This window comes from Falco rusticolus, chromosome 7, assembly GCF_015220075.1.
Source record: "Falco rusticolus isolate bFalRus1 chromosome 7, bFalRus1.pri, whole genome shotgun sequence".
Taxonomy (NCBI): domain Eukaryota; kingdom Metazoa; phylum Chordata; class Aves; order Falconiformes; family Falconidae; genus Falco; species Falco rusticolus.
Genome location: NC_051193.1, coordinates 53,996,917 through 54,010,021, shown reverse-complemented (window position 1 = coordinate 54,010,021; position 13,105 = coordinate 53,996,917). Strand labels below are relative to the sequence as shown.

Below are 13,105 nucleotides of genomic sequence, written 5' to 3'. Positions count from 1 at the left end.
AAAATTGCAACTGATACAATGCAAAGGGTGAAGTCTACAATGAGCATACTGCTTATGAGAAGCCTCTCAGGAGCTGTCTGAGCATAACGCCCCAAATTTCTAACTGGGTTGCCAAATGACTACCTGCTTATGAGAGAAAAAACCCCACCCAACGGCCTGCCTTTGCAGGTCTGTCTGTAGAAAAAAAGCTGACTATTCAAACTTCAGGATCATATTATTAGTGGTGAACAATTCTTTCAGTAATTGGGACTATATCACTTTGGCTGATGTGTATGAACACTATTTTGAAGATTTCATCATTTTCTTGTAAACTGGACAGTATACTGCACACAGCACAACATTTCACAAAACATGATGGAGGTATAGGTATGTCACATTGAAAGGCCAGACCCATAGTTAATTTGAAAAGCTGCTTTATGATAGATTTTTTTTCTCTGGATATTTGGAAAAAGCTGTTGGTCACAAATTACATGTATGCATCTACTGGAAGTACAATGGGGTTTTGTTTTGTACAAGTTCTGGTTGGCAGGGCCCTAAGCAAAAGAGTAGTCAAACACTGAACATTCTGTGAGCACCAAAAAAAAAAGTGCATCTCTGACATGCACTTCAAATTTCAGGCACTGATTCATTGTCTGCTTACTAGTATAGACTTAAGCTCACCGAATTTTCACGAGAGACCTATCCTTTTACACTTATCATTATTATCAGTAACCATTTGCACTTTTTGTGAGGAAAATCACAAATTTTACTGGTGAAGGGGAAATTATATGCTGTTCCAGCAGCAACACTGGCATGCATTACAGATGGTGATACTGCATTTATCGAGACGTTAACACTAAAGTAAGGGACATATCACTTTATTAGGTATACAGTTTCTTTTTGTAGAGATAATTATTCTGTGGTGAGACACAATAACAGACTAACAATTTTATCTAACTTGTATAAATCCACTGTTTTACTGTATTAAACCAGTATGTACACTTCTCTAAAAAGATCTGACTTAGTTACTGTCCAGATGATAGAGCTGTGCATTTAGGTGGGATCAGTGACCACTAATGACAATAAGCAAAATTAATGGAATCCAAAAACTTAAGACAGTCCAAAGGGCCACTTTTGGTTTAGACTTATCTATGTACAAAACCTCTCTGAATTCATTCTGGCTGTATTAATATTGTTTGGGGTTTTTTTAAACAAATCTACATTTGAAATTTGAAACTGACAGACAATCTACCTCAGGCATTGGTAAATTCTTCTAACAGGCAATGGCTTCCACAGTTAAACTTCCACAGTTAAAAAAGCGCACCTTGTCTGTAGTCTAAAGTTGTCTGCTTTCAAATTCCATTACTCAACAAAAATTACTAATGGGAAGAAAGAAAGGACAAAAACTTCTCTGAAGACAGATCTATTGACTCAAAGTCCTTTAAATGTCCAGAGATACCAGAGTAAACTGAAAAATAAAGGCTTTTAATGTTAGAGAAGAATATAAATCCCAATAAATTCTAGAAAGAAGCTGTACATTGTGAGCAGAGCACTGGAACAAGAGCAAGACCAATATGAAAGGGAGAAAACGGTTTCAAAGGGAGAAAGAAGAAAGAAAAACCAGGGATATAGGCACATTTGCTCTCTTACCTGTCAAGAGCAATGGCTGGAAAACTAAGGATGGTCACTGAGCAGAAGACTTTGTGCAGGAACTTGGCAATTCTGCAGAACAGCATCGTATAGATCCACCAGCAGCAGTGTGGACTGGCACTAAGAGCAATGTCAAAAGGCACACAGACTAGGCTGGCACAGATCCCCGAGCAGGCCAAATTCTTAATGAATCGGTTTGTTACAGATTTAAGTACCGATGTTCTGCAAGTTGACCATAGCACCATGATGTTACCTGCAAACAGAGATAGGAAGGCTAAACAAAGCAAAAAAATAAACAAAAACCCCCAAACAAACAAAGAAACAACCAGCCCCAAAACACAACAACAACTTTAACAGATCTGAATGTTCCCTAGGACTGCAATTCAAATACTTCTTTGTGCCAGAAGTCACTGATTTGAACCATCACACTACTCAAAAAGTCTGTAATAGCTAGTGGCTTTATAAATCAGATGACTGGAAACAACTACTTCCCAACTACCTCCTCCCAGCTTAGAGGAATGAATGAATTCGGGAATTTCAGAGGCAAATGCCTAAGCAGGATATCCAAACAATGTCTTTAGATGCTTATGTTGGCTCCTGTGTAACTTTTTTTAAAGTTTAAAAAATACTGTAGGCAAATATAAGTGTAAATAAAACATAAATATAAACAAATGGGTTTAATCTGTTTGTCTTTGTGTGTACATGAATCACAACAGCTTGCTCTTCTTTCCACTGGCCACTTCATTGGCACAGACAGGCCTGTGTGAAGCCACATCCAGAAGAAATTTGTCTTTTGGTTTTAGGTTTTTTTTCCCCAAGAGATTCTATATATACATAATAACATGTAATTAAACAAATGGGACAGGAAAAAAAAAAAGACTCTATTCACATAACTTCACAAAAGTACACACAGAATGCAACCCACTGTTTTGGATATTCAAGCCCTAAACATATGTTACAAATAGGGTGAATGGATGGCAGTGAAACAGAAGTACGGAGAGAAACCAGCATTAGCTACGACAGTATTTTTCCTCTATTGTTGTAGCTTATTCTAGCCAGATCTCAGAAAGAAATATCCTATCACAGAAACAAATTTTCCATCACAAATTTCCCTATGATTTTAACTCACACAGCAACAGCACAAGAGTAAATGCAGCCACCTGTTTTTACTGCATGCAGGTCTGGGCCCCTTCTAATGTATACCAAGGTGCCAGAAAACTCACACTCAGAATATAGGATTCTTTTTCTCTTTAAAAAACTGTCTTTAGCAAAATGTTTGGGGTTTATATTTTTTTAAAAAAAAAAAAAGTGCTAGTAGGGAAAAAAAGGCTTAACAGAACTGAGCAAAAATGAAGATTAACTGAATATTAAAGTCTTATCTTGAAAGTCATAAAACACCCACAATTGTCAGAACTTTTGCCACTTCCAATTAATACTAGTTAAAGACAATACTATAGGTGAGGGAAATGTAGGCATTCACTTTATGACCGCAGAAATGCTTCCTTGTCCAAGTGCAAGTCCCTCCCAAAGACAGGTCTGCCCACAACAGCTGGCAGTGAAAATCACACCTCTACTTAATCACTTACTGCAAACTGCCTGGAGTATAGTGAGCTCCATGGACCTGACATACGTGGAAGTACACCACAGGCTATCTCAGCAACAGCTCTTTGTTGGTCTGCCTTGGTCTGCTCAAACTGAAAATCCCTTTCCCCTGTGTCTGCATGGGCAAAGGGGAGTGATCTTAAGGAGGGAGAGGGCACTGAGAAGCAGACAGCCCATTGAGGCTTCCCTGTTCCATCTTCTTGGCTCTGGCTTCACCCTCCCAGGGCAGGTGATGCCCAAGAGGCAACAGACTTACACCGATCAAACACTGTGGCAGACACTTGCTGTGGCACCCAAGCACATGGAGACAGTGCAGAGCTAAGAAGGCAGGAGGATCTCTGCTAGCACACACATTCTACATCACGTAACCCGGTCCTGGCTTTCCACCCGTGTCTCCGCAGGCACCCTTTTGGCTCAGGCTCCAGCACCTAACACTGGAACATTTTAGCACCACCTTTGGACACTGAAAGCGATAAGAAATATAAACTTTCAAAGTGTGTTAAAACTGGAAGGCAGCAGATGAATGTTCAAGGCAACCAGAGCAAGTTAGAAGCACACTTTTTAAAGATACACACAGATCATCTATTTCTAAGCAAGCTGCCCAACTGAAACTGAAACATTCCTAATGTTTCAGCTAAATGTTTGTCGCATAAAAATAAAACCAGCACAAAAACATGAAAAGTTTTCTTGGAGGTTTCACGAGTATTCTTTTTAGACTTACAAGGCATCAGAGTTATTTTCAGAAAGCATTCATTCTTTTATGAAATGATCTGACAAAGAAATGAAAGCGAACATACATTACAAACTTCCCCTAGTAGTTCTTCACAGGGGTTTTAATGGAGAAAAAATTCTAGTGAAGCACATATCTCTTGATTATACTATCCCCTAGCTCAGGAGTCCTCAAACTACAGCCTGCAGGCCGGATACGGCCCCCCAGGGTCCTCAATCCAGCCCCCGGTATTTACAGAACCCCCCGCCACCCCCCGCCGGGGGTTGGGGGGGAAAACCAAGCAGCCGCAGATGGCTGCCTGCCACTGCATCCGCGCACTGGCCCCTGTTTAAAAAGTTCGAGGACCCCTGCCCTAGCTAATCAATTCTAATGTCATTTATTAAATACCTCTCTTTCCATAAGACACTAAGCGATAGACAGTCATTAAATCATCTTACCAGACAGCAAATCAAGATAAGAATAAAATGTAAGAGCTCAGTGCATGAGACTTGATTAAACTATATTTAAATTTTCATACTGAAGAGATACCACCATCATTCTTTGTTATCCAGTTCACTGTGCACCACACAAAAATTGCCCTGAATAACAGGTATTAGTGAATTAATAAAATTCTCAGCATTAACCAAATTACGCAGCTGTGCTGGGTGCCTAACTCATGTGTGAGCTAGTTGTTTTGCACTAGCATTAACTACATGGTAAAGGCCAGTATGATCTTAATAAAATGTCATTCTCCTTTATTTTATTTCTTCTGAAGACATACTGTGCAGTACCTCCAGATCAACCAAAGCATAGCTACCAACATAAAAATATTTCTTGACAAGACCACTCCATTTACTCTGCTGCAGCTGGACAGCATGCAAAGTAGAGTTCAGCTTCCTGCCTCCAAAAAATGTTATGTTGTTGTTACTGCAGACTATATCAACAACCACATGTTGTTGATACTATATATTGTTGACACTTACCAGAAGCTCTTTTGAGTTGAAGTGTAATTGATTTGTGAGCCAGTCAGATCTGTTAGTGTTTTTGTAGGGTACCTACAAATATACACAGTGAGAGAAAACAGCATCTTAAGCTCCTGATAAGAGTTACGAAAAAATCACCTGCAGTCCCTGCCACTTTCCTCTGTTGACACTACCAGTCTTCAGCTTGATTTTTCCTCTAACCAATTAAAAAAAACTAAACTTTTATTTGCCAAGTAGTGTTTTCCCAAGGCTGCCCACATAAAATGCTAGCAAGATCGTATTATTGATCATATGGCCAATATGTATACCAAATGGCAAGTACCAAGAAATACTAGAAAGTCAAGTTTAGCTTCTTGATAAAACAGTGCACTGTCTGTAATAATGCAGCATTAACTTTAAAATCTACCTCACAGATGTACTACTTAGGTCTGTGGTACTTGAATGTCACCTGGAATTCAATTTTCTATATATTGTGTCATGTGTCTTATGCAAATTCCTTTTAGGTAGGTGAAAAAAATATTGAGTTACCTATTTACTATCTGATGTGTTTTGAAGAATGGAATCATCATCTGGTTTTGGCAGGTGCTTTGGGCTTGATGATATTTTCCACAGGCAGTATTCAATCAGTTGTATTTAAAGCTTCCTAAGTTGCTAGGAGATACTCAGTCAAACCACTTGCTTTCAAAAATATCTCTAACTCTCCAGTTATTAAAGTATTTCTCACATAGCAATGATACATTATTACAATGCCCTGGAGTAGGGGAGAAGCTGGGACATTTTCTTTGGTTGGGTTTGGTTTTGTCTAATTTAAATCTTTCATCTGGTTTGAATTGCATTGATTTTATAACCTTACTTCCAAAGCAAGTTTCACCTCCATTAGAACTAATATAAATGAAGAATGTAAAAATAAAATAAATCAGAGGGTTTTTCATAAATACTTCAGAAGAGAAGCTGCTAGAGAACTTCTGAACTATTCTTCAGGGTCCTACAGAGGAACTTCATTCAAGACTCCAGGCTCTCAGCTGTTGAATTGCTTCTACAAATTATGTCATATTGTCATTTATACATCAGCTGACTGATACTACATGCAAGTGGAAAGAATGAAGCATTAAAAAAAAAAAAACCCGAAAGGTTCTAAGATGAGGAAGAACTCTTTAGAGAGACAAAGTCAGAGCCTAAAGGGGGAAAAAAAGGATAAGCAGACAGAAATATCCACTTGGAACAGTGGAAAATTAGTGAGTGGATATCCCTCAGGGAAACATTCTTTTTCCACTTGCAACTATCAGTAACTTGTGTATTAATGAGCTACTCTATGAACCAGATCAGCTTCAACATAGACTGGTAGATCTTTCTACTGATGCCTTCAAATCAAGTATTTCCCTTCATACATCTCAAAGTTACCCACTCAGAGAAAAATTACACCAGAAACTTTGCACAGCATTAAATATTAAGAAGCTTCAGAACAAAACTGTATACATTTCCCATTTCATTGCTACTCACCTTTCCCCAGCACCTCCTTTCCTTGGAAAAGGATAACAACATTCCAGGCAACAAAGTAATTCAACAAGCATTATAGCAATTACACTCTGAGTCTTTTCACAATGTCTAGAGGCACTTTTATGTTCTGTACGTATTAGTCATTCACTGTCCAACCCGTGAAAGACACTAGTCTAACACCAGTATCTTTCTTGGCTTAGAACTGTACTAGGCTGTTGCACATCCTCCTGGTGGGGCAAAGCTGTCACTTTCTACCATGGGTTAGGTTCTGAGGTGTTTCTGTTGGATAACATCTCTTGGGCTACAACCTTGGATTCAAACTTTGTAACAGGACTGGGAAGCTAGGAGGCATCCAGGGAAGTTGGAGTGAACTAGCAGCTGGAAAGTTTCCTGTAAGTCAATACTGCCTGGGACATGAGTGTCACATATAAACAATCACATGTGACAAAGCATATCCCATACTGGCTGCACAGAATTCCATCATTAAAAGCAAAAGATTAATTGTTTTTCATTTAAGAAGTGTATCTTTGGTCTTCTCAGACAACAAGCTATGTTTATGTAAAATCCTTACTACAACTGACGTTAGTTGACAACCTTCTCAGTACACAGACTGAACGAGCAGGAGATAAGTATTCAGCTTGTCTGTGCCTCTGAAAATTTCTCCAAGTAATATGAGGAAGAGGAAATACTAAAGGTAACCACTGCATGAGTAGCAGCTCTTTTCACGTTAGAAACAAACATGCTTAAAGCCTGCTAAACAAGGTCAAACCGAGTTCATTTTATCCTCCTTGCCACATAGCAATTCCACTGTGCTCAGATGGAAGGACAGCTGTTTCCAGTCATCCCCTACACTATTTTTAATTGAGAGAAATATCACAGATAAGCAGCCACACAGTACATGAAGCTGCACAGAAGTACATTGAGAAAGTAAATACAACAGTCCAACACTGCATGCTGCCCAGATGTTCTTCTAGCCTTTATGGTATTTCAAGTTCACTGTACCTGCAAGGAGTAACACTCTCTGAGCATGAAATGTTATCAGGCTGCATTAGCCTGATTCAAACAAGCAAAAAAAATTTTTGCTCCTATTCCAAGTTGTACCCTCCTCAGATTTCATTGCCAGACACAAAGTATTGATGTAGGCATCCACAGCTGAGATAGTTTTAAAATACTAGCTCTTAGCAATAACTCAAATAATGTGAAAGATTCTTAATAGTACCTTTAACAAGCAGAAGGACGATCCCCATAGAAACCAGAGACTGTTACCTAAAATGAATGCATGTGCTATGCAGTCATTAAAATAAAAAAAGAAGAAATAGTGCTCTTTGTCAATTAACTCATGGAACCCAATCCATTAGCTGGGCATGACATTCATCTTACCTTTTTGTTAACACTAATTAGCATGTAATTGAATCAAAACAAGGTCCACACTCTAGCAAAACCCTCCTCCTCACAGCCTGCCTTCCTTTGCTTGCTGGTTTCCCTCCCATCCAGACAGGGGTTCTCAGGATCCAGCCAGCCTTCCCAGCAGAAAGCCTCTGCGTACCCCACTCACGCTTCACACAGTGTTACAGGGAAGGAGCTGGCAGCCCTCTTCATAAAAAAAAAAAAAAAAAACCCAACCAAAAAAAACAAAGCAGGAAGCAATGAAAAAGATTAGAAACTGGGCTTTAGCCATTAAAACTTTCCATTAAAAACAACTGAAAGTCACAGGTTCTGTCAATACGGTAAACAGAAAAAACTTCTCTTGTTGAAAAACCAGGATTATTACATTCCTAACCCTCAAACTCTCTCTTTTTTATTATTTTCTGAGGTATTTTGAAGAAGGTGTTTTCTGCAGAACTTAACACTTTTAAAAGAAAAACCTCACTCAAAAAGCAGTTCACTGGAAACATTTTTGGCAACCTATGATAGCTAGCTATCAAGTACCCTTAAGTTTAAAAAGTATAGTTATCAGACTGACAGAATTGCCTGTATAGATAAAAAAAAGCCACAAAACAAAAACAAGAAGTAAACTTCCTGAAACCAAATCCAATCTTTCTTAACATTCTAGCTACCAACTTCAGAATTCAGTGATAAAATAACAACTGCACTCCAGTTAAAAAAGACTGGGCAATAATTTCATTTTTTGTTTTAACATTTCTTTCATTTTCGGTTTGTGCACATGTGCAACCAAACATTTTATATCCAAGATGAAGTGTCTGCTGCAAGAGAACTACCTTGAAACAAGGTTTGCTATATACCAAACAATTTTTTCCTTCATAAAACAAGTAAGCTTAATTTTAAGGTAATGTTTCTCACTCCTATTCTTAAGAGTTCTCATTCACACGTTCCTACTTACACCATAAGTATTGATTTAGAAGTATAATTATGTAAAATATTTATAAGTATGGAGCTCTGGTCACCAAACTCAGCCCAACTGAACTACATCAAGCATGAATTTGCCCAGTACAAAGTAGTTACCTGTAGAGCGTTTCAGCATAGATGTAAATTATATTGCAAGTCCTTTAGAGTGTGATACTTGTCTACATGTTTCTGTTCACAAGAAAGTGTACAGTTACAACGTAGAAAACATTTTAGGGAAAAAGCTAGTTATGCATAGCAGCTTAGTCCCTGAAAGTAAACGTAAGATTTCCTTGCAGGAACAGGTAAGTCATTGACTTTTGTTGCAGTATTGCCTAGGACTAGTCCAAGGCCAACACCTGCCTACACAATCCACTGGCAGCAGCTACCATGAAGTGAAGTTGTGAAGATGGAGTGTAGTTAGAAAACATGTATCATGTAATATAAGAAAACATAAATAAAACACAAAACTTTTCTTACAGCAAGCCTAACTTGTGTGATATGATGGTATTTGTAATGTCAAAATTACTATGGGAAATGATCATTAACGTAATTCCATTTGTGATGTTTTTTACTCTTGTCCTCAGTATTTTATAAATCTACTGTCTGTAAGCAGATTCTAAAGTAACTGCACCATGCTAAAGTCTTGGATATATTGTTTCTCTCAGATATACCTATCTGAATGGAGATAAGAAAGTGCTGGGCTGATAATTCTCCAGTTCTTCATACCCACTGCCACTTTCTCCCACCTCACTTTTTGTAGTTACTATCTTGTTAAACGGACAGAATTTCTGGGCACGAACAATAATTTTCTCCCTTTCAATAAACTACAGTCCTTCCAACAGCCACCATGATCATTTCAGCAAATCAAGGAAATAACTAAACCTGCTTATTTTGAAGTACACTTGACTTGTTGAATTCCTTGCCTCTAATTTAAAACCAATGTCCTCAAAGACCCTGAAACTCTTTAAGCTCCTTGGAAGGAAAAAAGTTTAAAGAATTTACATCTGCAACATCAGGACCTTGGACTGTTCCCATTTCAAGAAAATGTGACCACTGTATAGCATTACCTTTGGAACCTAAGCTAGGAATGTCCACATTTACTTCTGTAATCATAAAAGGAATATAAATCTTTTCAGTTATTAACTTTTTAAATCACAGTGCCTATGGGACCAGCTTGTTTTACTTACTGAAAAAATATAACCGAAAATTTTTAAACCCAAGGACTTTACGTGACCCCCATGACGGTTTTATATGCAGGAAATTGAAATTAAGGAAATAGATACAGAAGAGGTAAAAACACTGGATGTCCACATCATCATTAGCAGAAGTACTGGATCCTACATCTCCTTTGCCAACCAAGTATCACATCTGGTAAAACATGTGGCCTTTCTTACACCAGGCTTTGTGCCAGTTCCCCTGTCCAGGTTTCAGCTGGGATAGAGTTAATTTTATTCTTGGTAGCTGGTACAATGCTGTGTTTTGGATTTAGTATGAAAATAACGTTGACAACACACTAATGTTTTTGTTGTTGCTGAGTAATGCTTACTCTAAATCAAGGATTTTTCAGGTTTCCCATGCTATGCCAGTGAAGAGGTGCACAAGAAGCCAGGACAGCTGACCCAAACTAGCCAAAGGGATATTCCATACCATGGAATGTCATGCTCTGTATATAAACTGGAGGAATTTGGCTACGGCCTGCCAATGGCTGCTTAGGGACTGGCTGGGCATCAGTCAGCAGGTGGTGAGCAATTGTATTATGCATCACTGGGTTTTTTCCCTTGGATCTTACTCCTGTCTCCTTTTCATTATTTTATTTATTTATTTATTTCAATTATTAAATTGCTCTTATCGCACACCACGTGTTTTACTTTTTTCCCTGATTCTCCTCCCCATCACACAGAGACAGGTACTTAGTTGCTAACTGGGTAGGGTTAAACCATGACAATCCTCAGAGAGCAAATCTGATGTCATTACTGAAACACTACAGGGCCTGTGATGCAAGCAAAGCAGGCAATTTTTCTGAACAGCCCATCTCTCTGTTCTTCATCTTCCTTAGTAGAAGAGGAACAGCTTTTGTAATTTGTTTTATAAAGAAAAGGGCCATTTTGAACCTGTATGTCAAGAAATGACTGAAGGGATGCAATAGTGGTACTTCTTACACAAGGGGATGTCGAGCAACACAGCAACTGACTTCAGCTTCCCTGACTGCTGTGCTGAATCTAATTGTAAATAGCAGTCTTAACACAAGGAACAAGTATGTTCAAGATTCGTTTTTAAGTAGCAATGTTTATTTGTAAAAAGCCTGTAGCCACTTCTGTTGGTAGCCTCATATGTACGTCCAGACAAATGCTTCTGTTTTGTCTGACTTTGCCCACATGCACCTGCAATTCATACGCAGGCGTGCTGGTGCTGTTAAGGAGATGTGATTATTAAGATGTGACTTTTCACATCACAGATGTGGCTCAGCTTTGCTTCATTTAGAAGGCCAGCCCCAGTCCCTACTAGGTTCTTCCAGGAGAAACCTGAAGGACCCCTGTCCTCTCTGCACAACATGCCAAAGTCAGATCCAGGAGGAGACTTGACAGTTTTGCAGTTGTGAGGCTGTGGAAAAACTTAGGTCTTTTACAGCCACTCCAGCATCTGCCCTGAGCTGTAAGCTGCTCCAGCATCCACAGCAGACAGGAATAACTTTCTGCCTTCCACTCTGGTCCTGACAACCTCCTGTGCTGTTCAAGAGTCCTACTCCCTCCTGCCTTCACACCTATACCCATACAAAATGCTACCAGACCAGAATGCAACACAGACATAGCCCATAACATTGTAGTTGTGCAAAATTAAGTTTTTTCTGTGTCTAATACTTTTCCAGTTGTTCACTCAAGATATTAAGACAAAACATAAAATAATTTAGTTGCTGTGCTGTATCGTATTATAGTGGATATTTAAGATCTGTACTGTCTGATAGTATACAACAAACCGGACAATTTGACTAAATTACTAGTTAGCTGATTTTCCCTGGCTTATTTACTCAGGAAAAAAGCAGAAATACACACAACTTAAAACGAATGATACTTAACAGAGGAGCACAACTTTAAAACCCTGTGGTAATTACTAGTAGTTGGAAGACAGACTTTCTATTTCCCTTGGTAATTGAGGCCATCTTGCACACTTGATTAAAAAAAAATTATTCCTCTCCATTAACATCAATTTTCATCCTCTGTTGCAGCTGAAATTATAGAGTTTGTAGCTGAAAGCCACCATAATAACAGCTATTTCATAGAGCAGAAATTATTTCTGGCCTACCCCACAGTCTTATGGCACTTTTTCTCTTTTTGCTTTATACAAGTAAGAAATAGCTGATGTCATTTCTGCATCAGTTTGACTGTGCTTCCCTCTCTCCAAAGTGCCAGGTTATCAGAGATAAAAGTTTATTCTTTATACAATTTTGCCATGTAGCCATTCACCAGGTCACCTACTGGCTATATTTGCTCTTGATTCTTTATACACAGATGTCTTCAGACAGAAATTACATATGCTTAATATGTCCTGCACAGTGAGATTAATTTACATTATATTTGGAAATAAGCTTTTTTCCCCTCCCTCCCTCCACAGCTGACACTGTAATGAATGGTTGTCTCCACTCCTCCCAGCCCTGTGAATGGACTGAAACAATACTTGCTAGGAAGAAGGAAGTAGAGCTGGAGACTCTGACACACATCTGAAACACCATGAGTTATAACCTGAAAAAATCAGTATGACCGTAAATCAAATACTATAAAAAATAAAATTAAAAAAAAACTGTCTAGTTACCAGAGTGATGCATTTTACTGAAGAAATATGAATTTACAGAGCCAAATCAGATTTATTCCAACTTGCCAAAGGGAAGAAGAGATGTGTTCCCACGGGATACCTCAGGGCAGGCAAGGTGCTTCACTGTCAAGATCACATTGACATTTCTGGCCTTACTGAATACAAGGGGTGGTGTTTTGGTTTGGGTATTTTTTCTTAAAACTTACCCAGCCCCGAAGTAAAATTTGAGATTTTGTTGATCAAGCACTTGACTTACAAAAACTGTTCTTGATTAAGACTCTCCCCAAATTTCCTCTCATTTTTCTACAGTCCCCAACCTATAACAGAACTCCAGTATAGGTCTTTTGTAGTGTCCACTCTCCAGTCTGCTTTCTTTTACTCCTGTAATACTGCAGTTCCCTTTTCTTCGCTAAAAATCCTCCCAGCAAGAAACGCTGCTGTTTCTAGGCCCATTTTCTGCAAGAAAGCACTGTTAAACCCAGAACAGCATTAGGCTTAGTGAAACGGGCCACAATCGTTTGTCATTTGAATC

The 13,105-nt window shown here is 38.6% G+C and overlaps 1 protein-coding gene across 2 annotated transcripts in view; it reads right to left on the bottom strand.

Annotated features, from left to right (window-relative positions):
- The window catches only part of GPR176 (G protein-coupled receptor 176), a 36,547-nt gene that overhangs the window by 3,035 nt on the left and 20,407 nt on the right, over positions 1–13,105 (bottom strand). Inside the window, exons 2-3 of one of the 2 annotated variants that reach the window (XM_037395598.1) lie at positions 4,924–4,995; positions 1,630–1,882 (exon numbers count right to left, since the gene is read on the bottom strand). In XM_037395598.1, the coding sequence (XP_037251495.1) occupies positions 1,630–1,874 (245 nt within the window). In that variant the 5' untranslated portion in view covers positions 1,875–1,882; positions 4,924–4,995. The remainder of the gene's footprint in view (positions 1–1,629; positions 1,883–4,923; positions 4,996–13,105) is intronic. The other variant, XM_037395596.1, reaches the window with a different exon arrangement.